Below are 27,841 nucleotides of genomic sequence, written 5' to 3'. Positions count from 1 at the left end.
GCATAACGAAAGAAAAGAGCGATTAGCAAAGTGCCCCAAAAATCTCCCTTGTGATTTGTTGCCTACTTCAAGGCCGACAAGAAGATCGATGCCCGCCGGACATTATTAACAATGATGCGATATCGGAAGCTATATTGCCACTGATTGTATTGTCATTTAAGAATATCCCTACTGGAGAGAGTAGGACAATATATATGTAGAGGAACTAAGCATACAAAATCTAAAGTTTCTCTTCTGTAACTTACTAAAAGCTCGAAAACGATGAATAATTAAAGTTCGATGAGTCATTAACACTACTTAGTCATGCAGTCTTCCGTATCGTACTATGTTAATTCCCTCTTCAGTCCCTTTTCGTCCGAGCAACATCAGCAATGTATTGATTCAAGTGCTGACCAAATATTTTCGTAGAGAATGACTCTGTGACGTGCCGTCGTGCTTCTATACCCATTCTCTGAGCCATCTGCGGGTCTTTTATGAGTTTAGCCATAGCCAAGGAGAACTCTCTTGGGTTACAGTCGCACAGAAATCCCGTTTCACCATTCCTAACTGTCTCTACAGGGCCCCCACTGTTGCACGCAATAACAGGTTTATGAGCAGCCATTGCCTCCAGAGGTACAATGCCAAAGTGTTCATCCTGCATTTTTGAATCTCTCATATTAATTTCATTTTCCCCATTATCCGATCAAGGGAACAAAATTATGTAATTTTTACCTTTGGCGTATAAAGGACGCATAGGCATTGGGAGAGAAGTGCATTTCTTTCTGCTGTCGAGCAAGAGGTGATGAAGTTAACTTGACTGGACACTCCTTCCCTTTCTGCTAGGCTTCTGAGCTCCTCTAAGTACTCAACATTTTCTCTCAGACGATTATCAAAGCCACCTAAAACATCAGACACGTATTACATTTATCATTCCCATATGTGCAGAAGTTATGCAGCACTACCAATCAATTAAGGAATGATACATGAGTATATCAATGTCAAATTAAAGCCAACCAGTAAAGCATTGAAGCAGAATTGATTCCTCTTGGAACACGGCCCAGGCAAGGGTTGACCAGGGTAAACTGAACCTAAGGACCCAGCATAACTTGTCCTGCTAGCTCAAATAGAAATCCAATGTAGATATGGTTGTTTACCTAGCATCCACAATAGGTAAAAGGCAACCCCATACAAACCTCGACTGACGAACACATACGAGTCCCCAATATGACCTAACTTTTAATTTAAGACAATATTTAATATTTAAAATGTTTAGACTAACACGGTCAGAAACTATTGTTTAAGTTAAACATAGAATTGCTAAAACTATGACACTTGGAACCCTGAGGAATAACTTTTGAGAGGTCAAACGAGTATATAATCCTCCAACAACAACAAAGCCTTTTCCCACTAAGTGGGGTCGGCTATATGAATCCTAGAACGCCATTGCGCTCGGTTTTGTGTCATGTCCTCCGTTAGATCCAAGTACTCTAAGTCTTTTCTTAGAGTCTCTTCCAAAGTTTTCCTAGGTCTTCCTCTACCCCTTCGGCCCTGAACCTCTGTCCCGTAGTCACATCTTCGAACCGGAGCGTCAGTCGGCCTTCTTTGCACATGTCCAAATCACCGGAGCCGATTTTCTCCCATCTTTCCTACAATTTCGGCTACTCCTACTTTACCTCGGATATCCTCATTCCCAATCTTATCCTTTCTCGTGTGCCCACACATCCTCCAATCAATCTAAATTCATTTCAGCTCACCAAATACCAAGTCACTGCAGTCTTTTACACAGTTATCACCCTATTTATCTACAAGTTATACGTCATCATGGCCATTGTTATTTAAATTTTGACATCTTTATATATTTTTCATATATATCATGCAAAATGACGCACAAATATTTCGCAAATAACAAAGGAAAATTTGAACACCCAATACAGGGTTCTGAATTGGCTATACGTCAGACAAGCTTACAAAACTGCTTATAAAGGGCACATGATACTGTAAAGCTCCCAACACGCAAATGAACTAAGGGAAAGCTTAACCACACAACCAGATGATTCCTGCATGCTTCCACTTGGTTATTGAGAGCCAAACAAAAATGGAAACAGTCTTTCAACAGCAACATAAGGTAATGAAGGAACACGCATATCCTATAGAATCATTAAGATTAGTAGGGAGATAACAAGTCGGAACTTGCCTGCAATTGTCAAGGAAGCTTCAGCCAGATCAGGACCTTGAAGGACATCCCCTTCAAGGGTACGGAGCAAAGCAAAAGCTGAAATTGCCAAGTCTATATTCTTTTTCCTCTCGAAACGATTGATAGACAGAAAATTTAGCCTGGAATGAAAAAACCAAAGCAGGAAAAACAACAGCAAACTACCAGATGAAATTCAGAGAAGAAAATCTTCAAAGTTATGGTTAGATAAAGAATCATACAGGCACCCTAAAAGTAAAACCAAAAGACACCAGCAGATATACGAACATGTTCATTACCTGAAAGAATTGGCGGGTTCATTAAACTGATTCACATTGACAGCTGGATAAAGAACAGCTGGCTGAATCCCTCGTGCGGCAAGATGCTTAAATGTCTTTGCAAACATAGATGCTGTAAATTTGCTGTTAACAAGAATCTTATGTGCCATCCCTGTAGCATTATTTATCAAAAAGAAAAAGGAAATTTAGTGAAAAATAGTAGTATATCCACAACAAAATAACACTGAAAAATGCACAAGAAAAAAAATAGAGGAATGTCATAAAGCCAAGATATGGAATCAGACCAGTTGTCATTTCTTCAATGAAGTCTATGGGTTTTCTATATATCCTCCTCAAAAGAGTTGTGTGTTGAGCCAACAATAAATCTGGAAAATGACAGTAAAACAAAACCTGGACAGGAAGATATAATGCATTAAACAACTATACTACTGGATGCTACCAGATAACAATTCGTATGAAATAGGTGCAAATACCTTTGTTGCCTTCTTAAGCTTCAGTAGTGGGATGACAACAGAAACCTGATCTGCTAGTATTACATCAAACGATGGCCACATGACCAGCATGCAGAGAGCAACAAAAAGGCACCGTATATATGCACACAAAGCATGGAGTCGATAGAATATATGTCGGGGCAGGAAAGATCCATATACAGTAACAGGAAAGATACCTGTAAAACCAAAGACATTTGTTCAACACAACGCTGAGAAAAAATAAAACAAAAGAAAGGAAAACAAGTTATGTTGTTCCAACTTCTATACATTCCCAAAGGACCTAAAGGAAGTGAAACGTGTAAAGTTGTAAACCATCTTCTAACCCCAAGGCCTAACATTCATCTAACTACGTAGTCACCTATTTGAGGAAGTCCCCATTTACCATATTAGAACAGGAACATCCAACCTAAAATCAATTGGCGATAGGTGGAGAGGCCCGAGATGATAAAACACTTGTGCAAGGCTTTAGTTCACCAATGTCGGATTCACACCCTCAACAGGCAGGTCTGTATTTTTAACCATGTTTCTCATAGAGTAGACACACCAAGACTACCTGGTGTACCGTTATTTCTCCCTAAAAGCAATGCATACTATTTTCTTCTCTTATATGTAAATTGGGCCATCATCTAAATCTTCCACTAACACTCACAAACAGAAATTACAATCTCCTTTCTACAACTTCCTTTATTTATTTATTTAAGGTTTGTCTTCGCTATTTCCGACTACTGGATAGTCCGGATTTTTATCCATTACATTGGCAAGTAAGAAAAATAAAGTTTCCTCAATTCAACCATGACCTTTCATTTCTCGTACTACTGACTAGTCCGTACTATTGAAGAAAAATTGATTTATTTATGATATGATATTCCAAATTTGGTACTTATCAATTTGATCAAAAGCATAAATTGAAGTAGAGAAAGCCACACACACCAGAAACGGTCTCCTCAAAGCATCGATTTTTATCGTGGTGGGAAGTGAAAACGTGAACTTTGTGGCCATGTGATGCAAGTTCGACAGCCGCGTCGACGATCAGTCTTTCAGCTCCACCTACCCATCACATTCACCACAACAAAAACTCAATCCCAAAAACTCCTTCACAGTTTTCAAAAACAACGGAAAGAAAAGAGAAGAAGAGGAAGTTACCGATGCCCAGATCGGGATGGATGATTGCAACGTTCAACTTGGAGCCTCCTTTCTTCTCCGCCATTTCTTTCAGCTCCTTCTTTCTCCCCAATTATCTGCAGAGTCTAATTCAAAGTCTCAAAGGAGAAGCTTTTCTGCTAATATTGGGCCGAAACGGGCCGGGTCTGGCCCAAAATGTGTAATGATGAAGTGGGATTTCACAAAAGCACGTGGGTTGGTTCGATAGGATCCGACCCGGTTACAGTTTCGGGCCAAACCAGTCGTCTTTACCTGTTTCTCTAACACAGAACGGAAGAGAGAGAGAGAGTTTGTAAGACGAAGGAGAGAAATGGGTGGAGAAGAAATAGCGGGCCCACCAGCTCCGAAGGTCCTCCGTCTCCTCTATTTCGTCGGCGCCGGCTGTAAGTCACAATCTTTCAGATTTCATGGTTAAACAAATCTTTGGTTTCTAGAGAGAGAAATCGTTCTTCTTCCTGTTTTAGAGAGAGAAAGTGTTCTTATTTGAATTTTGGCCCATTTTTGTTTTATTTTTTTTATGTGTAGTTATTTGCACGGTTGGAATCAACAAGTGGCGCGAGATGCAGCGCAAGTCCATGGCTTTACAGCAACACCAGCAGCAGCAGCAGCTCCCCGAAAATGCCTCAAATGCCCTTGAGTGATCTCAGGTTTTTGGTTTCTGAAATTCTTGATGAATGTGTGTAAAACAATAACAATTTGAGTAATCTGATTTGAAATTTTGCATTAATATGGAATCTTGCTGTTTTTTGAGCTGGATTTTCGAATTTCGCCGCGGATTGTGGCAAATTAGTCTGAGATTTTAGGTTTATATGTGCCCTCCAGATGAACTCTGGTTAGAATGATCGAGCTTTAATAGCTTGTTTGTTGAATTTTATGGCCGAATAGTGGACGAATTTGTATCTTTCCATGTATAAAATACTGAATATGAATAATTCTCGGCATAATGTAAGAGCCCTAGTGACCAAAATCAACTTGAGATTGGAGATTGGGGATGAATTTTCGATTTTATATTCTTTTCGGCTTTTTTCGTGTCAAGTTTTGTGGAGTCCATAGTTTGATTCATGCAGTAGTATGCTTTGCACCCTTCCTCTGTTGAACTTGTTCCTTGACTTTGTAAGGAAGGTAGAGTTTTCGCCTTGAAAGTCAAGCCAAAGCTAATTTGTCATTTGTTGTTCGGTGAATAAAGCTAGAGAAGAGTTCAGGCAATCCCGTAGAAGCATGCTTCTAGTTATTAACCTTTGGATGGTCATACATTGTACTCTTGAAGATGTCGATTATATGTCTGTGGACTTTGTATTTGTGAAGTTGTTTTGATGCTAGACCTTAAACCATCTCCACGTATGTGAGCAACAAGCATGCTTTAAAGCTATTAGTAAACTAAACCTAGTGATAGTCCTGAAATAGGCGATTTGTTAGTAATTCGAAGTGGCAAGGAACTTGGTAGTTTCATACGGTTCTGTCATGGATTTTGCAGCACGCTTTTGAACTTGCCCTTTTGATTATTCTGAGATACTTATGCGCTAATCTCTGTAGTTTAACTTCTAACTATACATAATGTGCTATGAGGCCGTCACTCTACTAAGTTCTGCAACCTTCACATAACGTAGGTTATATGTTATGTCAGTTCTCTTCAAATGTTTCACTCCATAAATATGTCAAAATTAGTTGTGTCATAAGAACGGAGTTTGTAAAAAAATAGAGGGTCTGCAGCTGCTTTGAGATATATATAGTTTTGCCAATAGCGATTGTTCGAGTCTGACATTCTTCTGGCTACATAGTTTCATCTGTTGCAGTTAGATTTTTGTTTTTCTGTTTAGAAACGTTTTTTTGTCCAACGATCAAGAAGATTATTGATCTGGCTAACCACACTGGATTCAGAATGTGTGTCATGATTGAAAATCTCCAACCATGTCTATACATTTACAGACTAAGTTGGAGGCGTCAACATTCATCGATGCGGTGTGGGTTGCATGTCAATTTTACTCTTGTGGTGAAAAAACTGTTAAAATCTGGGGTAGCATCTTTCGCTCTCCCAAGCCGTCTATGCGCGGAAGAAGATGAAGATGGTGATGTTCTCACATTTGCTAGTAATGACATATGGGGGTGGTACTAGAGTTTAGCGTTGGTACGCCACATGTTATTATATAATTTATATAATTAAAGAGATTTTTTTTTTGTAGGATTCTCCAATTATATAATGACATATGGTGTTTTGCTCTATGTTTCAGACACACTGAAAAATCTCTAGTAGTTAAGGTCTTAAATTTCCTCTCATGAATGACAATTAGTACTGCAGTAAAGATGAAGTCTTAAGTTTGATTCTTGCCAAATGCGAATTTCACTTGTAAGTAAGAAGTCTTAGGTTTGATTCTTGTCAAAGGCAAATTTGATCCACATTATTACTAACTCATTATGGGTGCGTTTGTTGCACCGGACTATCTCGGACTGGATTAGCTTCAGGAACTAAGCTGGATTGGGTTAGACTAGACTAAGCTGGACTAACTTAGTGAAACGTTTGGTGCAGTGTCGGACTAAAAAACAGAACAATTAATCAACTATAATATTATATTAATTAATGCATAAATAGTAATATTTTATATTATTTAATGTTTATATAATAATATTTTATGTTTTTTTAATGCATATTTATTCCTCTTTCACTTTACTCCAAACAGACACCCCTCCAGAACCATCTTCTTTTTTCTTCTACCTCTGGCTCAGCCCCATTTCTTCTTTCCTCCATCTTTTTCTGCGAAACGCATGTGTAAAGTTCATAGCAAATCCTTCAAAACAAGCTCATCCTCTTCACCCTCTTGCCATTGTTAAGAATTTCCACCTTCCTTATCCTTTTTTTGCCAAAAAAATTCGGATCTCTCTCCTTCCTCTGATACATGCGTTGCCTTCTCCGCCTACAAAGTCATCTCATAATTTTCTGGCAATGTGTGGATTTTGAATTTTGGGTTGGATTTTGTAGTTATTTTTTCGCCTTTTTTTTTATAAAATTTTTGTGGTTGGATTTTGAGGTTTGGGCAGTAGGTGGAGCTTTGTTTCAGATATGAGCGGTGATTAAAGGGTGTTGCAGAGGAAGAGGCAGAGGCGAGGAAGAGGCAGATGGGAGGATGAGAGGAAGAGGCAGATGGGAGGATGAAGCGGAAGAGGCAGATTTTGCAGGATCTGGGTTTGAAATGGGTTGTGGGACGCGAGGAAGAGGCAGATGGGAGGACGAAGCGGGTAGGAGTGAAGCGTAGTAGTGTGGTCTTAGCAGTCTGCCCAATTTCGGGGGTCTCGCTAAGACCCTCTAGCGAAGCTGTTAGTCGGACTCAGTCGGAGCGAGTCTCATTAAACGTTGTCCCCGTGTGAAACAAACACCGGATTACAGTCCAGTCTAATCCAAGGATGTTTAGCGAAGCCAAACAAACGGGCCCTATAAGACTAAGCTCACTCCTCACCCTTAGTGTAGATAATATCGTTTGTGCACTATAATCTAGTGGTATTCCTCTTCACTTGTAAGTGAGAGGTCTTAGGTTCAAGACTCGCCAAATGCGAATTTGAACTACATTATTGCTAGCCCATTATAATGCTTGGCCCACCTTCTTCCCGTTAGTGTAGATAATATCATTTGTGCAAAACAAAAAAAAAAAAAAAAAAAAAAAAAAAAAATATATATATATATATATATATATATATATATATATATATATTCATGTATCAACGTGATATATTAAAAAAGAAAAAAAAATTAGAATCCCCACTCTTTTTCTACATAATTTTTTTAAACCCTTGTGTTTTTTTTATTAAGACGCATAAAACTAATATCCACCTAAGCATATCTAAATTTATTTTATTTACATGTCATTAATTTTTTTTGAAATGAAAATATTTTTGAATTATAAAATATTTATGGGAACTTTTATGAAAAGGGTGTGGGCTAAATTTATTTTAATAAGAAAAACATACTATAACTTTATTTAATGAACAACTCTTAAATTTTAATAAAATGAACAAAAGAACTTAAATTCTAATGAAAATGACATAATTTTAATATTAAAAAAAAAACTGATGTGCGGACCCACGCGTTTTTACACAAATTGTTTATGAAACTTAATACATTGTATATGAAACTTAATAGTACTACACTGTTTATGAAACTTAACGGTAGATGAAGATTAATTATATATGTAGTTATATAATAATATATATGTATAAAACAATAGAAAATTCCTAATCCTACTTTTGTGTATATAATCTACAAGGGACGAATTTGACTAAATTCGTGCACAAACAGTAGTCTAATACAGAAATATTGGAAAATATAAAATTGTTCGAGAGAAAGAGGAGAGGCGTTGTTGTCAGGGAGAGTAGTTGATGGAGGAGAAGGAGATGAAGAATAATAAGGCGATGATGAAGTATATATTGCACGAGCTTTACTTAGGTTTCTTTTCTTTTCTTTTTTTTTCCTTTTTTTTTTATCATTATTTTGTCCTTATTATTAAATTGAGTTATATGATGGCTTTTGGTTAAAACTCAAAATTTTGAAGCCATTTTAATTAATTTTCCTTATATTTTTTTGCGCTTCAGGGTTTATACCCTTTTGTTGGCTCGTTCACATCATAAAATTACCATTGAAATATAAAAGTTGTCGACAAAAGGATTACTTTGGAGTCTTTTGACTAAGATTAGTGCTCTTCGCCATGAGATATATGTATGGATGTGAATTTTAAATTGAAAGGTACTCTTGTCGATTTAAAATGTATCCATAATAACTTGAAACATACGGTTGCTAAATTGAAACGTATAATGACAATTTGAAACGTACCAATTTCAACTTGAAATATACCCACATATCGGTTTGAAACGTATACAATACAAAATTGAAATGTACCCAATACAAACCATCTTTTAAAAGGAAATGTATCACTAAATTCTATTTTCCAAATGTACCATGGTACATGAAAAAGATGGAAAGATAGGTAAAAAGTGTGCTAAAACAAAATGCTTACCTTTGATACAGATACTTAGATCAAAAGGTGTGCATAATGAAATATGAAGGAAATGAATATGATCGACAAGGGAGAGCGGAAGAGGGTTGACAGACCGATTGAGGAAAGCAATGGCATGAAAAATTGCTAATGGTTGTAGAAGAAGATAGCACGTTACTTACTTGTATCTTCGATATACAAAGTTGGTGGAAAAGGTGAATAGTGATTTTGGTGTCACCAAGTTTCAACAAAAATATTTGGATAAAAATGCTTCAAAGGCATCCCAAAAAAATGAGACAGGGGCATTTTCGTAATTTCAATAGTTTTTTTTTTAATAATTTTTTTTTTTTGTGGTTTCTTTTTTTAATTAGTACCTAACCCTTTTTTTTAATCTGAAAGTACCCTTTCTATTCTTTCTTAGGTAGGCCCACATGTTTTAGGTTATCCGGAAGGAATGGAATGACTAATGTGATTTGAAACCCCTTGGAGAGCTAGGACACTGATTCAAACCACAGTATGGCCAAAGATTTCCTTTAAGCATGTTTTCAGGGAAGCCAATGCAGTGGCTGATGCACTAGCAAATATGGGGCATGGAGTTAGACAGATTAAAAAGCAAACTCTGGACTTTATAGCTTTTCTAAACAGTATAATAATGTGATTCGATTTCTCTATTTTTAAACACGTTCAAAACATCTTAAGAGATGTGTAATGCCGGTTATAAAAAAGGTCATTTGCACGCGGATAATGATGTAATTAAATTAGTTGTCAAATGATTTTTTTTTTTATATAACAAACGATATTATCTACACTAAGGGGAGGGGGTGGGTTTAGCCTCACAATGGGCTAGCAATAATGTGATTCAATCAGTTGTTTATTAAATATTATTTTCTCTATTTTAAACACGTTCAAAACATCTTAAGAGGCGTGTGATGCCGGTTATAAAAAAAAGTCTTTCGCACATGGATAATAATGTGATTCAATTAGTTGTCAAATTTTTTTTTTTTAACAAAAGATATTATCTACACTAAGGGGGAGGGGGTGGGCTTAGCCTCACAATGGGCTAGCAATAATGTGATTCAATTAGTTGTTTATTAAATTTTTTTTTTTTATTTTTAAACACGTCCAAAACATCTTAAGAAGCGTGTAATGCCGGTTATAAAAAAGGTATTTCGCATGCGGATAATAATGTGATTAAATTACATTAAATTAGTTATCAAATAATAATTTTTTTATTTTTAACAAACGATATTATCTACACTAAGGGGAAGGGGGTGGGTTTAGCATCACAATGGGCTAGCAATAATGTGATTCAATCAGTTGTTTATTAAATATTATTTTCTTTATTCTTAATGTAAATTCTATAGAGACCGATTTTATTATGTGAATTCAACTGCTTTAATTGGTTTATGAGGGGTTTCTTCTAGCATGATCTAAGATTATTCATTTACTTCAAATATTTGACTTTCCTTTTGTCAAGTTACGCATATAAGTACATTTAAAGCGTGTCAGTCGCACGTAGCACACCGTAATTCAAAAAAGGCCTTATGCACGCGCGTGAGCACGTGCAAGAAGGCTAGTGGTATGGAATGAGGAAGAAAATGTACATTAGAAGCATAATTAGGTCAACTTTGATGTGTTTTAAGATTTTTAAAACTTATGTACTACATTTAGGAGATTTGGGATATTAATATGATAATTATTAATCAATTAAAGGTACATTATAAGGGCAAATCGTGCAATATTGCATTAAAATATGTTACTTATAAAATATGTGGAACCTTAACTGTAGGAAAAATGTTTAATCAAATTCTTAAAAGGAGCTGATGTTCAATTTAGGAAATTAAAAAATGACCTCATTAAAAAATTATTTTTGTAGTACTTTAAAATCTTATTATGCACTCCTTAAAAAAGTTTTTTTTTTTTTTAAATATAAACATTTGAAGTGCGCAATGTGAGATTTAGAATACTAATAACAACACCCTAAAAATGAATTTGTTTTATTATATAATAATAACATTCAAGTAAAACTTAAAAGTTAAAGTTCTTGTATTTTTTTTTGTTTGGTTCTTTAGGATTAAACTGTTTTTTATTAATCACTTCAATATTACGTTTGTAACTCTTTTTACTTATTATTTATTGATATTCATAGATTTACAATTAGTAAGTGGTAAAGTTTGTTTGATTTAAGTTCTCGTTTTCTAACATTAATAAATTATCTTACTCTGAAGAACTATATTAAAGAAGGCATTTTATAAATTTTCCGCGTGGCCCAACTTGCTTCCACGTAGCCATGTACGTGCCCTACTGTCACTCCAACACCATTTCTTCTTTCGCACAAAACCCACCACCCATTCCCATTAGGTGCCCTTATACTCTGTCCAATTTGGCATCAATCAACAAACCAAAGATAAAACCCTCCAAACTTTCATCAACGGTCGTAGACAAGTAAACTAAACCCACCACCACCACAATGAGCAGCTTCACCAGCTTCTACGAGATGTGGTTTGAGCAGCTTCACCACCTCGTCCACCAGCTCTCCACTTGTCCCAGACCCCCCACAACTCCTGACCACCACCACCAACTCCTCCACGTCGTCCAGAAAGTCATGGCCCACTACGCCGAGTACTACCGTGTCAAGTCCCTTGCCGCGGAGCGCGACGCCCTCTCCGTCTTTGTTGCCCCCTGGGCCACCACCCTCGAGCGCTCCCTCCACTGGATCGGCGGCTGGCGCCCCACCACTGCCTTCCACCTTGTGTACTCCGAGTCCTCCATCCACTTTGAGGCTCACATCGTTGACATCCTCCGGGGCTACCGTACCGGTGACCTTGGGGACCTCACCCCCTCCCAGTTCCGCCGCGTCAGTGACCTCCAGTGCGAAACTGTAAGTGTATAAACCACATCAATAACAAAAACTTTCTAAAATAATTGAACTAAAAAAAATAAATTCTACAGTGTCATCAAATCGCAACAATATTTTTATAACTGTTGGATTATTGACATTTCAATTTTATAACAAGTTTTTTAATTATATCACAAAATGTGGATTTGTTTAATATAAATTTGGAACTCGCGCTTAATTCTTGTAATTTAAAAAAGCATCTATTAGCACCTAAAAAAAAAATTATTTTGCACTCTTCATTCCCTTACAAACGATTAGATGAGATTGCATTTGCATGTTGACGTTTTTGGATCGCTAAATAGCACCTTTTGGCGGGGTGAACAAGATAAACACTCAGCGTTCTACATGTGATTTTATAACTATACATATTCTTACAAGAAAAAAATTGGAATCAATGGTATAATTAAATGATGCTAGCTAGCTACTTCATTTTTTGGTGCAGGTGAAAGAGGAGAATGCGATATCCGATGAGTTATCGGAGTGGCAAGACGGGGCGTGTGAGCTGATGGGCGAATGCACTAATCTGGAGACGAACATGGGATTGCTGGTGAGTGTGTTGAAGAAGGCTGACGAACTGCGGCTGAAGACTCTGAGAAAAGTGGTGGAACTGCTGACTCCACAGCAAGCTGTGGAGTTCTTGATTGCAGCTGCCGAGTTGCAGTTTGGTGTCCGCGGCTGGGGGTTGAATCAGGACCGTCGGCGTAGGAATGTGTGAATTTCGGTTATGTTAATCAGACGGTGTTTTTTGATTGTTGGCGGAAGTTAATCGGGTATACACCGTCGTTAATTTGTTTGCAGTCTTGAAGTACTACCAACATATAGTATGCAGGCTGTTTAACGTTGATCTTTTCGTGTTTTGTATCCTCCCATCAGCACCGTTGATCAAATAAAGAATTAATCGTATTTACTTTCACCGTTGGATTAGTATATGCTTTGAATTGAATGCTTTGTAGAAGGAAACAAAGTATTTTCTTTTTGTTGTGAAAAAGGAAGGAAGGGAGACAAAAAGCTTTCGTCAAAGGTCCAAGTTGATGGTACGTAGTTGGAAGATATTTTGACGTGGCATCGTGTGAGGCCCCATTGCCATGCAAGCTGCCACCTGTGCTTCTGCATGGACGTTACTAGTCATGCTAACGCATGCATTTTTGTTGTTGCTGTTGGATTATTCATCCAGTTATGAATGTATGTGTGGGAAACCCTCCTGATCTACGAAACAAATTAGAGATCAGAGGTGATACAAAATAGAGAAACTAGGAGAGAGTTTGCCAGTGCTAATCCTTTAACGCGGCCCATGATCATGTGCTTGTGAGATATAAATTTTTTAATTAAATTTGCAAATCAAATTATGTAGCAGCAAATTTTCAAACGTCTAGGGAAAAATTTCAAAAATTTCAAATGCTGAAGGAGACAAAACCTTTGCAATCTAGAGAGCACAATTTAAAAAATAAACAATGCCAAAATTAAAAGTAAAATAAAATTAATGGGAGAGATCTAGATTGAGAGATAAATACTTTCTAGCACTCAAAACCTAGAATGGTACAGAAGATGTAAACATTTGTGCGAACAACACTTTGTTTAAAGGGAGACTTTGGATTCGGTCTCTAGTCATTAATACTCTTTAACTAAAACCTTAATTGTATTCTATCCTTGATTATGAAAACCTCATTATATCAATATTAATATGTATATTTCCAGGCTTTTTATATTAGCATCCCACAAAATGTTGAATGCACCCCATATTAAAATTTAATATTAAATGATTTATTTACCCTACCATACAATGACAATTTTGAACTTATTAGGTTTTAAGAAAAAATATTCTAAATACACCACAAATCACTTTTAACGTATTATTTATCTTCTTCAACTATTAAAATCCCTCCGACCCTTCATTGTTGAACAAAACCCTAACCAATGAATAAACATATTGATTGAGAAAAATTATTTTTGACGAATGGAACATGAAATCGATGTTTCGGAAGCTTCACATGAGGTAAGACTTCATATTCTTTATTGTTTTAGTGATTTTGACGATATCGATAATTATTTAATCTTACTTTAGCTGCGTTATTCAAGCTTTTATGTTCACATTCATCTTTTAGGGATCACAAGGATTACATGAAGAATTAAACACCTAAAATTACCACCAAATATTAAAAGCAGACGACATGGGTTTTAATGGTGGAATTGAAAACAACCCACATATGCTTTAATTCTCAGGCGGCATATTTTGTCAAAATTCCAGTCGGCATTTTTTTGTCCAAATTAAAAGCTTTATAAGATTTGAGAGACGTGGGGTGTATAAAAAATATGGGGTGCATGTAGAAAATATAAGGTGTATATTGAGAATATGAGCTGTGAGGGTATTATGGGGAAGTAAGTGGGGTGTATTAAGATAAATTTTCATTGAAAAAACAAATGTGAGGTGTATTAAGTATGTGGGTGTTAATATAATAAGCCTATTTCTATATGTTTGACATTTATGAGATTTATAATCCCATATTATGTGTGTGTATATATATGTGGCATATAAATCCTAGATTTAAAGTCCCTCATTATATTACAAATGTAATAATATGAAACGGCTACAGTAAAAAAATTTCAAAAATTTTTATTGAATAAATGAATAAAAACAATGTAATAATATGAAATCATAAATAGCAAAAGAATGTGTCCATATGTTAAAAAATTGTAAATAAGCTATATAGTAATGAACCCAAAAATTCAAATGGATACATTATTTTGATTGAAATTTTATTATACCAAACTTAAAATAAATTTTTTAATTTGAATACTTTAATTAAAAGACAAAATATTAAATTTTAGTATTAATTTCTCCCTATAATCTTACAAAGATGGATAATTCATCTTACCCTTTTCAGATTTTTTAGTTTTTCACAAAATAAAATGTTTTATTTTATATTTTTAAATAAGAGTACATTTGAAATTGAAAAAGGGGTACATTTATAGATTTGACATTAAAAAAAGGGGTTCATTTTACATAAAAAAATGGTACATTTACAAAAAAAATTGGTACAGAAGTGGTACATTTATAAAGTAGAATGGGTACATTATGGATAAATTATGAGTAAAAAAAAAAAAAAAAAAAAACTAGTCTACAAATAAATCTTTTAAAGAAAGGGGCACAAAAAGAAATTAATATATGGTACAATTTAAAACTAAAAAGAAATTTAGTACAAATTTAAAAAAGGGTTGCAAATTAAAATTGGGTACAAACAAAAAATAAAAATATATGATACAAAGTATAGCCATAAATATAAATATACCAAATGTAACATTTCTAATACTAAATTAATATATTTTAGAAATTTATTTAATTATGCTAATAAGTAAATATTTTATTGTTGAATAATGACACTCATTAAAACCTAAGGACCTTGATAAAAAATTGCAAAGAAATAAGGTTTTAATCAATGGAATAGAAGAAAGAGGGATAAGTGTAACAGCCCGTCCCAAATTTTACGTTTTTATTAACTTTAAAAGCGTGAATTCATGAAAATGCCCTAGAGGCAAGGACTTTGACTTTCGTTGACCATCGGTTAGAGAAATGTATGATTTATTCTTTTAGCATATCCTTGTAGTACTCATCGCTACGGACGCGTGGGCGCAAACGGGACGTGATTTGGAGCTGTAGCAAGGGAAATATTAACGTTTGAAGTTTGGGGCATATTAATAATTTGGTTATTATTAGAAAACTCTAAAAAAAAAATTAAATGAAATCTGGTGTGCCACGTGGGTGGCCCAGATTTAAAGACAATGATATGGATAGTTGTGATGGAAAGGCAAGAAGAGAGATGAGAGATAAGTGGAGCAATGAGGAGAAGAGAGAGAAGGGCGGACCAATGAGGGATGAGAGAAAGGAGAGAAGAAGAAGAAGAGGGAACCGGCCAGGTTCACCATGACCCGTGACCCGACCCGGTTCCATCTCCCGATTCTGACCACCATGGATGGCGAGGTTGGTGTCAAAATGATCCTTAACTCGGGGCCATTCGATAATTCTTCCTATTTTACCCAGAAAATCAAGGGATTTGGCATTGATTTCACAAAACCTGCACGGTGAGGTGCGGCGGTTTTGGGTTCGAACCACACAATTCCAAAGTTAACCACATCCATCACCACCACCCATAGCATTATCTTGAGGCTTAGAATAAAGCCTAAACAAGTTTGGGGGCGGCGGAGTTGTTTTGGAGTCGGATCGAACACACCCAAATTCAAGGGGTTCGTACGGTTTTAGTAGAATTGAAGCTTTTCCAGGTCAAATTGGCCTTAGTCACATGTATAGATCGATTAGATAATTTTCATGTTTGGATTGTGTGATTTGGTTGAAAAATAAGAAAGTTATAACGATTAAAAGTTTGCCCAGTTTCCGGCGACCTCCGCCACTTTCGAGGCATTTTCCGGCCAAACCACGGCGAGTTAGCCTTCAAGAAAAGTATCAATATCTTCCTCTCGTCGAAAACTAAGATTTCCATTTTTGAATCACTTGATTTTGTGGAGTATTGACAAAGTTATGGATGTTGAAAGGTTACCCAGAAATTCTGGCGAGTAACCAGTTTTCCCGCGGACAGCAGTATTTCAGACCATTTTCCGGACACCTCCGGCCACCATTTGGACTCCAAGCTGGTATAATTTGTTCAACATTTCTCTAGCTTCGATTTGGTATATTATGGGTTGAATTTGGTTGAGCAACAAGTGAGATATGGAGTTCTAAAGATTGTCCGGAAATATGCGAAATCTGCAGAATCCGGCGAAGTTCCATTAAGGTCCACCACTTGATTAGAATAGTAATCGACGATCTGACCATTGGATCGTCACCAAACTTTTTTAAATTGTAGTACATAATATTTGAAGAATGTAGGAATTTACAGATTGGGAATCCGACTTACGGATCTTCCCGAATTGGATTTGTAAGTCCATAAAATAGAATGTTAACCGCCACTTGGTTTTGGAAATTGGCGGAGATCCAACCATTGAATCATAATGAAATTTTAATATGTTATTCTAGAAGCATAATGTGGATCTTTGAAAGTTGCGGATTGGAAATCTGATATGCGGATCTTCCAGATCGAGTTATACAGGGTTGTAGACCCTACCGTCGATCTATGATCGGCAGTTGACTGATGGTCATTGAGTCTCAAACTATTTTAGAATGTCCTTGAGGATGTATTTTATGTGAATTATGTATTCTATTGATAAGAGTTCTGAGATGTGATTCAATAATTGTTATAGGCACCAATCATTCGAGACGTCTCGATGCGCGTGCTAGAGAATTATAGCGTGGACTCCAGGTGAGTGGGTCTTTTCCTTTTATTATAGGCATATAATTGATAGTTCCACAAACACTTCTAAAGTGATTTATGCATGTTACCTACAATTAATTATTGTGAACTACGAATGGCTTGATCCCTGTTTAGGGTACGTAGGCAGTTTAACGAGACATTAGATGCAGCCATACAATAAGTGAGATTAAATAATCGAGACAAAAGCTTTATTTGGGAAAATGAGCAATGTGAAGGAATCTGGTGAAAAACGTGAGATTTAACCCTATGTTTTGGGTGAATAAATGTTGGTTATAAACCAACGTGCGAAGGAAATGAGAAATTGTGGTTTTATGTTTTATAAATGCCATGCAATAATTAGTTTACATTTTAGTATGTGATTTAGTACAACCTTGCACAATGTTGCACACCAATGCGGAGGCTAAGGTAAGTTCAGGTGAGTATATAATATTGGTATGATTGAATGGTAATTAGTAATGAATGGATGTGATGAGATATTTATGAGTCATATAGGTCACTACAGGTGACTCCGACTTATATGCTAGCCATAATTGATGAGATATGTGATGAGATATAAATAAGTCGTACAGGTTACTATGGGTGACTCCGACTTATATGCTAGCCATGATTGATGAGATATGAATAAGTCGTACATGTCACTACAGGTGACTCCAACTTATATGCTAGCCATGATTGATGAGATATATGATGAGATATTAATAAGTCGTACAGGTCACTACAAGTGACTTCGACTTATATGCTAGTCATGATTGATGAGATATGTGATGAGATATGAATGAGTCGTACAGGTCACTATAGGTGATTCTGGCTTGCATGCTAATATGGTTTATTAAGCACATGATTATTTATATTGCTAATGAGTTGCTAAGTAGTATTATACTTCGGGGTTTACCGTTAGTATATTTTTGACTTCATACTTCTACGCAGTATGATTTGCTGGAAATTATACAGGTTTTACGGCGAGGGGTTACTACCTTTGATAATGGAAATGACTTTGAAAATCTTTATTTTGACCACTCACACTTTCTATTATTGCACCCCTCTAGGTTCTAGTAGCAAGGTTCTGTATCGACGAAGACTTGTGGCACTCCCAGTTCTGATGGCTCCTTATGATGGTATAATTATTATCTTTGCTCACTGTACTTGTCTTATGCTCTGTATCACGCGTGAAATTGGTCCAGACCCGCTCACCGCGCACTTGTGTACTTAGATACTTCTAGAATTAATTTATTCACATGTTATACATTATCACACTTTATGGCTTCATCACCTTCCAGGTGTCGGCCATCACGGCTCGATTCGGGGTCCTAGTGGACATTCCGGGTCGGGGTGTGTCAATGAGAACCTAATTTTTCCTTGTTTAAATGTTGAATTTATGGGGTTATTTGTTCTTATGTTATTGTTTGAAATGAATAGCTAAGATTAGAATTAGCTCATAGGTTATATGAATAATAGCTATTGTAGCATCTGTGTGTCTTAAGTTAGAGACATGTTGTGTATGTCATAGTTGGCTCATGTTGTAGGCGTGAGTGGGTTGCAACGATTATCTTGCTCATTTCTATTTGATGAGTAATCGAATCCAAGAGGATCAACGCACTCCATCTTCTCTCTTTTCATTGATCAGCTAAAATCAATTCTCATTGATTTTTAGTTTTTAATTTATAAAATCAAAGTCTAATTCCTAACACCTTTTGGCCGTAGCACTGTTGTAAAAATCATGATGACGAGTTTGAGTTTGGATATTAATTTGATGATTCATGACCAAAAAAATGGCGTTGAATCACTAATGAGATGAAGAAAGAAAGTTTAAACTTAAATTTTTTAGAAAGGAGGAACTATTCATGTACTAATTTTCTTAAGAAAGGGGAAGACTGTTCACTAGTTTTTTTTTCATTTTTAATATATATGGACTAACAAGAATTGAAAAGTTAGTATAAAAAATAATTGAGAAATAATTTGGTGCTATAGAAAAATAAAAAAAGCTCATGTGTCTGTCAAACACTTCAAAAAATAAAAATGAGAGGCATTACGAGAACCAAACACGCAATCATATACATAATAAATGCAGCAAATATATGTTGCAAAAGAAACATTTTGATAATTAATCAAATTGTTCACTATTTATACAAATATAGCATACACTCATATAAAAGTACCCTAATATTTTGTGTGCCTTGATTTTTTGGGGCCCTGAATGATCATCCTGTTGGCACTGGGTTAAGGCCAGCCATGTGGGTCACCAATAGGAAATAAACACGTTAATCAACACTTAAATAATAATTCAATCATCAACAATCACATTATTTAGTTTACAAAATTTAATTTAAAATTATGATCTTTCTAGTATTACCTGATTAAAAATGAAATGAAGAAACAAAAGGAAAAGAAAATAAGCAAAATACAGGAATGGTTGACGATTTCTCTCAACCGTCAATAGTCATTACCACTTTTAGCCAAACTGCAACATGCTCAACCAGCATGCCTCTCTTCTCAGACGGAGTACATGTCTTTCCACTCTGACAAAGTCCCTCCACACAAACCACCGAAAAAGAAAGGCTTGCACAACACTGCATGGAGAAAAACTAGTCTCGATTCTCCTTCATACGAACACCCTAAGCCTAAAAAATATCTTGGATCTATATTTTTTATTGAGAAATTATCTTTGTCAATCAAAAGATGGTAAAGAAAAATAGTTTGGCCTTTTATTCACAATTCTATAAAAACATTAAAAAATAAAAATCTTGGGTATTAAGGTCATCTCCAACCGAAGGGTATAGAGGGCCAGATGACCGAAAATAGCCCGAAAACCGTCTTCAACCGAGGGCTAGGCCAAAGGGCTCGTGGGCCCACTGGACAAAAAAGAGCCAAAGAGCCAACCGGTTGGCCAGCCAGCCACCCCCAGGCTTGGCTGGATTTGTCATTATTCCTGTCGGTTATATCTAATAGCATTGTACTTATACATGTCGATTATATCCGACAGTAATGGTAGGCCAAAATTTCAAATACAACGGCTAGTTACCGTTGGATTCTTTTTTTTTTTGGGCCAATTTTTTTTTTTTATGAATTTAATTTGTAGTTTTTAAATTTAATTTGTAGTTTTTAAATTTAAGTTGTAGTTTTTAAATTTAAGTTGCTGTTGTTTTTAACTTTAAATAATAAATTATGTTTGGCCCTATGGCCTTTTCGCCCTTGGTTGGAGACGATTTTTTGTGACAGGGCTAAAACGAGCCTTATGGCCCTCGGTTGGAGATGGAGGCAAATATGGCCATGTACTGTTCATTAAAATATTAATATCTTGGAGGGTCAGAGGGCTAAAACGAGCCATCTGGCCAACCTTTGGTTGGAGATGGCCTAAGAGCACTTTCACCGGTTGGTGCAAGGCAAGGGCAAGGGCCTAAACTTGCTCTCCACCCCCAAACCTTACTCCACCAGTCCAAATTGGCAAGAGCAAGTGGTGGGCCAAGCAAAGTTCGCCCAAAGGCCCGAACATCCGAAGCCTAACTTTGCGCCAACGGACAAGGCTGATGTTAGTTATGTTTTGATTTATTTATTTATTTATTTTGTGTCTGGCACTTGCACTACATGCGTGAACTTAACAAGTTGGGCATCAACTTCTGCCTTTGTGAGGCCCATTGTGTGAGTCTAACAGAAGCCACCAAATGCTACATGAAGTGGCGTTTATGAGCTATTGGATTTCCAAGGATTAAAAAACTTAAAAATATTTACCATTGTGCCATATAACACTTTCCAGTGCGCCGGATTTCAGATGAGCAAAAAATTAACGATTGAGATTAATCTAACGGTACAAAAATTTTAAAAATGAGAGAAAACAACTTCGTTGATTGGGGAAGACTTTGCTTTGCTTGAGGGTTGGGTGTGTGCTACTCATGACCTGATCACGAGAAATGAGATAAGAGTGCAACAAATGTGGAAGAGGATTTAAGCACAATTTTTCAAGCTAATTCAAGGTACACCCCAAACTGATCAATCTTTGTTGAGCAGGTATAAACATTTACATAAAGATTTGAAAGCTTGCCAAAAAGCTCTCGCAAAATAGAGGTAATTTATCGATCAAAGTGACGATAATCTAGTCAATGAGGTAATAACATTTTATTAGTAATAAATTAAAATATAAATAACATGTTATTGTTTAGACCTTTATTTCTAGGCTAATGACACGTGGCACTTAGGGTAGTCAGATGACCAGAAAGCCTTCTAAGTGAGATTGGAGCTACATGGCCATACCTTATTGGATTACCATAATCAAGGTAATCTAGCACAACTCTATTAGCTCTAACATCATCAAAGATGTTACTCGTCTCCTTAGTATGAAAACCCTAGTTCAAGTCAAATTAGGATATCTTGGAGATTATACAACGTAATCGTAATCCTATGATGATTGGGTATCTCATCCTAGATTCCCTTCTTGATTGTTTCCCTATTTAGTTGTTGATTACTCTCCGACTATCAAGGTCTTCATAAATAACCTAGCATGGGTATATTTATTGACACGCTCTGATCCCGATGTCTGAAGGACAACGGGATGGTCACATGCTGGCCAACACCTGAGAATGACACAAGCCATTTAATGAATGCATATGCTGAGAATGACGCAAGCCATTTCGTGCGTAACAACGCAAAGTAGTAATCAAGTACAAACCTTAATAAGATATAATATTCAACTGCCAACAATTTAAAAGTGATAATGCATGACAGGTTTAGAGCATACTACTAATTCGAAATACAAGCAGAAGGAATATTAGAAAGTGCAATAACAAGATGAATAGGTCCTACATTGAGAGGACTCGAAGATACCAGCGCGGGAGTGCCTTGACACCGGGATTGTACGTCTCGATTCTAAATCATGAGAGGGCACAAAACAAAACATGGGTGGACCAAGTTTATATATATGTTATACTAAAACAGTTATTCTTCAACGTACTAACCCCCAGTTTAGAAAAATCATATAGCATAATAAGTAATAGGTTTTCTAAAAACCCTAGCATGCCATAAAACTTCATAAAAAATATATCATATAAAGTGTGCATATATATATATATATATATCTTCATTCACCTGAAGGCTTTTCATCTTCCACCTGTAGGCATATATAAATCTTCATTCGCCCCAAAGGCCCTACATCATCCAACCGAAGCCATATATAAATCTTCATTCGCCTGTAGGCCCTACATCACCTGACCGAAGCCATGTATAAGTATCATTCATCCGTAGGCCCTACATTACCCGACCGAAGCCATTTAATGATATCATTCGCCCGTAGGCATATATAAGCATAGAAAATCATAAATATAATATTTCCAACATATATCTCATCAGATCTCAATAGCTCAAACATCATATCATAAAACATGTTCACAATATAAAATCATAAATCCTTCAAAGAATGTAAATCTGATAAGGCATGATATTTCAATAAAGCGTAAATCCAATTCACTCATAAACGTTTCATAAAACGTAGTCATAAAACCATGTTTTTCATGTATGCATTTCTAATAGTAAAATCATGCAATTTGGAAGGGGTCCACTCACCTTACTCCGTCGTCGAAGAGCCGTGCAAATTAAAGAAGATGAAAACGCCACTAACAAACGCACCTAAGCACATAAAGGGACCAATTAATAAAACTATACTATAATGATTGAATTTGGGAAAACTGAGTGTGGATTTGGAATCAAGACGTCGAAATTAGTCTAGAAAAGGTCCCGGTCAAAAACCCAAAAAAGTAAACCAAAAGTCAATAGTTAACGGGTCATGTCAACGGTCAACAGGTCGGGTCAACAGTCAACGGGTCGGATCGGGGTCTGGGCTTTGGGTTTCTGGGTTGGACTAGGTTATTAGGTTGGGCCTGTTTTGTTGGGCTGGGCCTTACTTTGGTTGGGTTTAGTTTAGTGGGTTGGGCTTCTGGTTGTTGGGCTGGGTAGCATAATTGGGCCATGTAGCTGGGTTTGTGGGTCGGGTTGACCCGGTAACAGGAAACTAGATTTTTGGCCGGAAGTTTGGGAAATTTTCAAAACTTTGTAAATCACTTGTTTCTTAACCAAATTCGACCCAAATATCTCAAAATGAAGCTAGGAAAGTGTAAAACAAGATTGTACCTATTTGGAAGCCCAATGGTTGCTAGAGATGGCCAAAAAATGGCTTGAAAGGTGATTGGTTCGCGAGAAAACTAGGGAATTTGCTTGAAACTGAGTAAACTTTAAATGTTCATAACTTCTTCAATTCAACAGAATCAAGTGATTCAAAAAAGAAAATCATACTTCTCGACGAGACAAAGAGAATGGTACCTTTCTTGATGGCTAACTCGTCGTGGTTTGGTCAGAAAACACCTCGAAAGTGGCGGTGCTCTCCGAAAAACTGAGGAAGCTTTCCCCACGAGATTCCTATGTCCAAACATCACCAAAACTTCTCAAAACTACTTCCAGACATACACCAAGACATGATCTACAACTTTTGGATGAAGTTTAAGGCATACCTTGGTCGGAGAAGGTGAAAACTCATCGAAAAACTCGGTGAACAGTGAAAGTAATGTGCATCGAGTTTGGAAGGGTTTGAAGGCTTCTCCTTCAATTCTAAGTTCACCAGGGTTTTGGTGAGGATGTTGTTATCATTATTGTATTGTTTGTTTATGTGAAGAGCCCTCAAAGAGGGCGGTTTGAGAAAGAGCCGAGAGTGTAAAGAGGGAGAGAGATGAGAGAGTTATGAGAGAAAGTGTGCGTGTTTTTCAGAAAAGAAAAAAGGAATGAGGTCACGGGGAGGGAAAAAGGAGGAAACATGTGGGCCCTAGTGATGCACAAAACAAGGTCACTAAGGACGAAACACGAAAGTATCCAAAAACGTTCAACATTTCGAACGTAAAATCTTCGTTACAAAACCAATTTCAAATCCGTTCACGCTTAAGCGTTCATGGTGATGAGTACGATAAGAATAAATTAATAAAATTTGAAATAGGCATTTTGATGAGATGGTCAACGAAAGTTAACTTAAGGGTAAATTGGTAATTTCATAAGCCCGACAATATGAAAATACAACAAATTAGGGATGAGTTTCACATTTATCTCCCTGGTTCTAATTTATGTTACCAATCATATATATTCTCTCATAGATAATTCTTATATATGTTATCACTCATACATATTCTATCATACACGTTGTTGTTTACGTGTAGACATGAAGATGTTTCTCTTACACACCCCGCCATAGGTTACTTGTAAAGGATGGTTCACGATGCAGTATTGATAGACGCATATTTATGCGACTTAGTTAACTAGTTTTCTTGCATTTACGTTATTAGTTCTTAGTTATTTTAGTACTTTAAGCCATTTTCGTGTGTTTGTAGGTCCAAAGGGCTAAGGTAGCAAGAAAGTGCATTTTGGTGCATTTTGGAACAGTTTTGAGCTTGTAATGGATTACATATGATATGAGCAAGATGGATGGACGAATTTGAAGACAAAAGAGGCTAAGAACATGCTAAAAATCTGGTGAAACAAATACAAGTTGCAAGAAGGGATAAATTTCTAAAAGGATTGGCCAAAACTTCACTCAAAACACATCAATGCCGTGACTTTTACTTCCACCTCCACCAGAAATTTGAGTAATGATGCAATGCTTAAATCACCATGACATGTGAGTGGATGATGCAATGCTTAGCTAACCATGACATGTGAGTGGATGACTCAAAACCTACCCCAACAACAATTCCCACTCAATGCCGTGACTTACCTACCCATTCCACCAGAAATTTGTGCTTAAACAAGTCCATCATCTCCCTATAAATACCATGCAGCAACCTCATTGAAATCATCCAGAAATTAACCATTCTCCAAGCCTTTCCTTGCCTCTCCTACATATCTAAACCCCTTCCCATCCATTCCTCCAAATAACCAACCCTTCAACATCATTCCAACCTTGTTGTGGCGGCAAGGAGAAGGAGAAAAGTCCTTGGACGCGCTTGCTATCCAACATGGATCGTTGGAACGTTTAGGTGCTTTCTTCCCTTTGTTTTTCAATGGTTAAATTTGTTTATCTTTGTTTTGTAATAATGAGGAACTAAACCCCCCTAGCCAAGGGGGGGATTCAAAACCATGTTTATGCTTGCTATATGATTTGATTACTTCCAATTGCGTTTCTTGAATTGTGAATTCAATTTACTTATCCGTTCGTATAAAAACTAATTTGTGTATGTTGGTTGAGAGTGCACGCTTAATTTTCATGCATGAATTTGACGCTAGAATATAAGGGAGTTTCACCTAATCGTTATGAACTTATATTCACAAGTAGTGAAGGTTGCTAGTCACAATCACGTTAAGTAAATTCTTGGCATAAGTTTCATGCAAATCATAGTAACGAGTGCCTCGTCAATGCTTATGTTTTTCATAGAACTTAATGATTCTTGCTTGTATCTCTATTATGCAATTCATGTAGGGAACTTGTAGGGAATGTTTTGGGTTGTCGTATGCAATCATCCAATCTAATAACTTGTTGAAAAACTGAGAGTTAATTAGTGCAATTCACGGTTAATTTGGGGCGTTGAGTATTCATAACTTATCGAAGAGCAATTGGAAATCATTTTGTATGCAAGCAAGACATGTGTGGAGAAGAACCCCTTAGCTAGCCTTCCATTATCCATTCGACCCAAATTTGTTTAAAATCTATTTAAGTTTTTAGTTTATTCGTTTTTACTTTCAACTTCACCAAACTCAAATCCCCCTTTTACTTTCTTGTTTTAAAATCTTTTGTTTACATTTTTAACTTTGTTTCTTTTTGTTTTTGAGTCAGTTTAGAGGTTTTAGCAAGCCCTCCTAATCCCCGGTTTAGAACGATCCCTACTTACATACTTTGCTACAATTGTCAAAAAGAGGGTTTAATTTGTGTGTCAAGTAATTCTCGCATCAAATTTTGGCGCCGTTGCCGGGGATTAGCAACTTTGCTAAATCCCCATTGTTTCTTTTTATTTCTTTTTTGTGTGTTTTAATTTTAGTTTTAATTTTATTTGATTTTGTTTATTTCAGGTACTAGTTTATGACTCGTAGTTCTCAACCAGTTCGTGCACACATATCGGAGTTTGACGACAATTTTGAACGAACTTTTAGAAGGAAAAGGAAAGAACCAGAACCTAATCCACCTAGTTCTAGTTCTGAATCCGAATTTGAAGAAAAGGAGGAGGCAAAAAAAGACATGGAGGTGGACAATCGAACAATCAAAGAACTTTCAGCCTCGGGATTGGACAATGCCGCGCCTCTATGTATCCAATACCCCGCAGCAGCCCGAGGAAAGACAGAAGAATTTGAATTAAAGTCAAGCTTGTTACACCACATTCCGAAGTACCATGGGTTGTCCATGGAAGATCCTAACAAACACTTGAAAGAATTCGAGGTAGTGTGTTCGAGCATGACCCCCGTCAATGTCGATGGGAGTATTTTGAAGATGAAAGCCTTCCCTTTTTCTCTCTTGGAAAAGGCGAAGGATTGGTTGTACGAATTGGCGCCCGGAACCGTCACATCATGGGAAAGCATGAAACGGGCCTTCTTGGAGAAGTTTTTCCCAACTTCTCGAGTCATCCTCCTACGGAAAAGGATAAGTGGAATTCAACAAGAGGAAGGTGAATCTTTTCCTACTTATTATGAACGTTTTAAATCTCTTGTTGCTTCTTGTCCACAGCATCAGATGAAGGAGGAACTTCTTTTGCAATACTTCTACCAGGGGCTACTACCTATCGAACGTCAAATGCTAGATGCCTCGGCGGGAGGAGCCTTGGTGGACAAGACCCCCACGGCAGCAAAGACTTTAATTTCCAACCGTACGTTGAATGCTCAACAATACGAAGGCGTTGGACAAAGGAGTAACCCACGACCACATCAAGTCAATGAGGTAAGTGCCATAACCGAACTTCAAAATCAAATGGCTAACCTTACTACTTTGCTTTCTCAGGTAGTGGAAGGTCCAAAAGTGCAAAACGTGGCAGCTTGTGGCGTGTGTTCCATGCAAGGCCACCTTACGGACAAGTGCCCACAGTTGATAGAAAATGGAGGGTGGGAGACCCTCAATGCCGTGGGATTTGACAACCAATACCAACCAAGGAATGACCCCTTTTCCAATACTTACAATCCCGGTTGGCGTGATCATCCAAATTTCAAATGGCGAGAACCCCAATAAGGCCAACAACAAAGCGGATTTAGGCAACAACCCCCGGGTTTCTATCAAAAGCCGTTTGCACCAACTCAACCCCAAGCACAACCTGCCCAAAAATCAAGTTCGTCTATTGATAATGATCAAATTTTTAATTTACTAACTTCTATGGCGCAGGGAATGCAAAATAGGGACAAAAAGGTGGACGAGTTGGAGAAACAAGTAGGGCAAATTGCCGAGTTCATGGGGCAGTTTCGAGAGCAAGGCAAGTTGCCTAGCTCAACCATTGCAAATCCAAAAGGAGGCTTTGAAACCGTCAATGCAATCATGTTGAGAAGTGGTACACAGGTTGGAGCCAAACCAAAATCATCCAAATC

At 36.8% G+C, this 27,841-nt stretch overlaps 4 protein-coding genes across 4 annotated transcripts; 3 read left to right on the top strand and 1 right to left on the bottom strand.

Moving 5' to 3' along the window:
- Positions 1-120: 120 nt before the first annotated feature.
- LOC126589953 (uncharacterized) lies at positions 121-4,259 on the bottom strand. Its single transcript, XM_050255407.1, has 8 exons — positions 4,104-4,259; positions 3,891-4,007; positions 2,943-3,136; positions 2,754-2,859; positions 2,470-2,620; positions 2,174-2,313; positions 712-878; positions 121-634 (listed from the first exon to the last, which is right to left on the bottom strand). The coding sequence occupies exons 1-8, from the start codon at positions 4,165-4,167 to the stop codon at positions 341-343; spliced, it is 1,233 nt and encodes a 410-aa protein (XP_050111364.1). The 5' UTR covers positions 4,168-4,259; the 3' UTR covers positions 121-340.
- On the top strand, positions 2,660-27,841 carry LOC126589954 (uncharacterized). The gene is made up of 3 exons (XM_050255409.1): positions 2,660-2,670; positions 24,676-25,320; positions 26,348-27,841. Exon 3 carries the CDS (start codon positions 26,358-26,360, stop codon positions 27,489-27,491), a length of 1,134 nt encoding a protein of 377 aa, XP_050111366.1. The 5' UTR covers positions 2,660-2,670; positions 24,676-25,320; positions 26,348-26,357; the 3' UTR covers positions 27,492-27,841.
- Positions 4,342-4,848, top strand: LOC126589958 (uncharacterized). The gene is made up of 2 exons (XM_050255413.1): positions 4,342-4,504; positions 4,647-4,848. Exons 1-2 carry the CDS (start codon positions 4,432-4,434, stop codon positions 4,760-4,762), a joined length of 189 nt encoding a protein of 62 aa, XP_050111370.1. The 5' UTR covers positions 4,342-4,431; the 3' UTR covers positions 4,763-4,848.
- On the top strand, positions 11,505-12,923 carry LOC126589955 (protein DOG1-like 4). The gene is made up of 2 exons (XM_050255410.1): positions 11,505-11,981; positions 12,442-12,923. Exons 1-2 carry the CDS (start codon positions 11,571-11,573, stop codon positions 12,712-12,714), a joined length of 684 nt encoding a protein of 227 aa, XP_050111367.1. The 5' UTR covers positions 11,505-11,570; the 3' UTR covers positions 12,715-12,923.

The sequence above is a fragment of the Malus sylvestris genome, chromosome 11 (assembly GCF_916048215.2).
Source record: "Malus sylvestris chromosome 11, drMalSylv7.2, whole genome shotgun sequence".
NCBI classification, from domain to species: Eukaryota; Viridiplantae; Streptophyta; class Magnoliopsida; order Rosales; family Rosaceae; genus Malus; species Malus sylvestris.
This window is presented reverse-complemented; position numbering and strand designations above follow the sequence as displayed.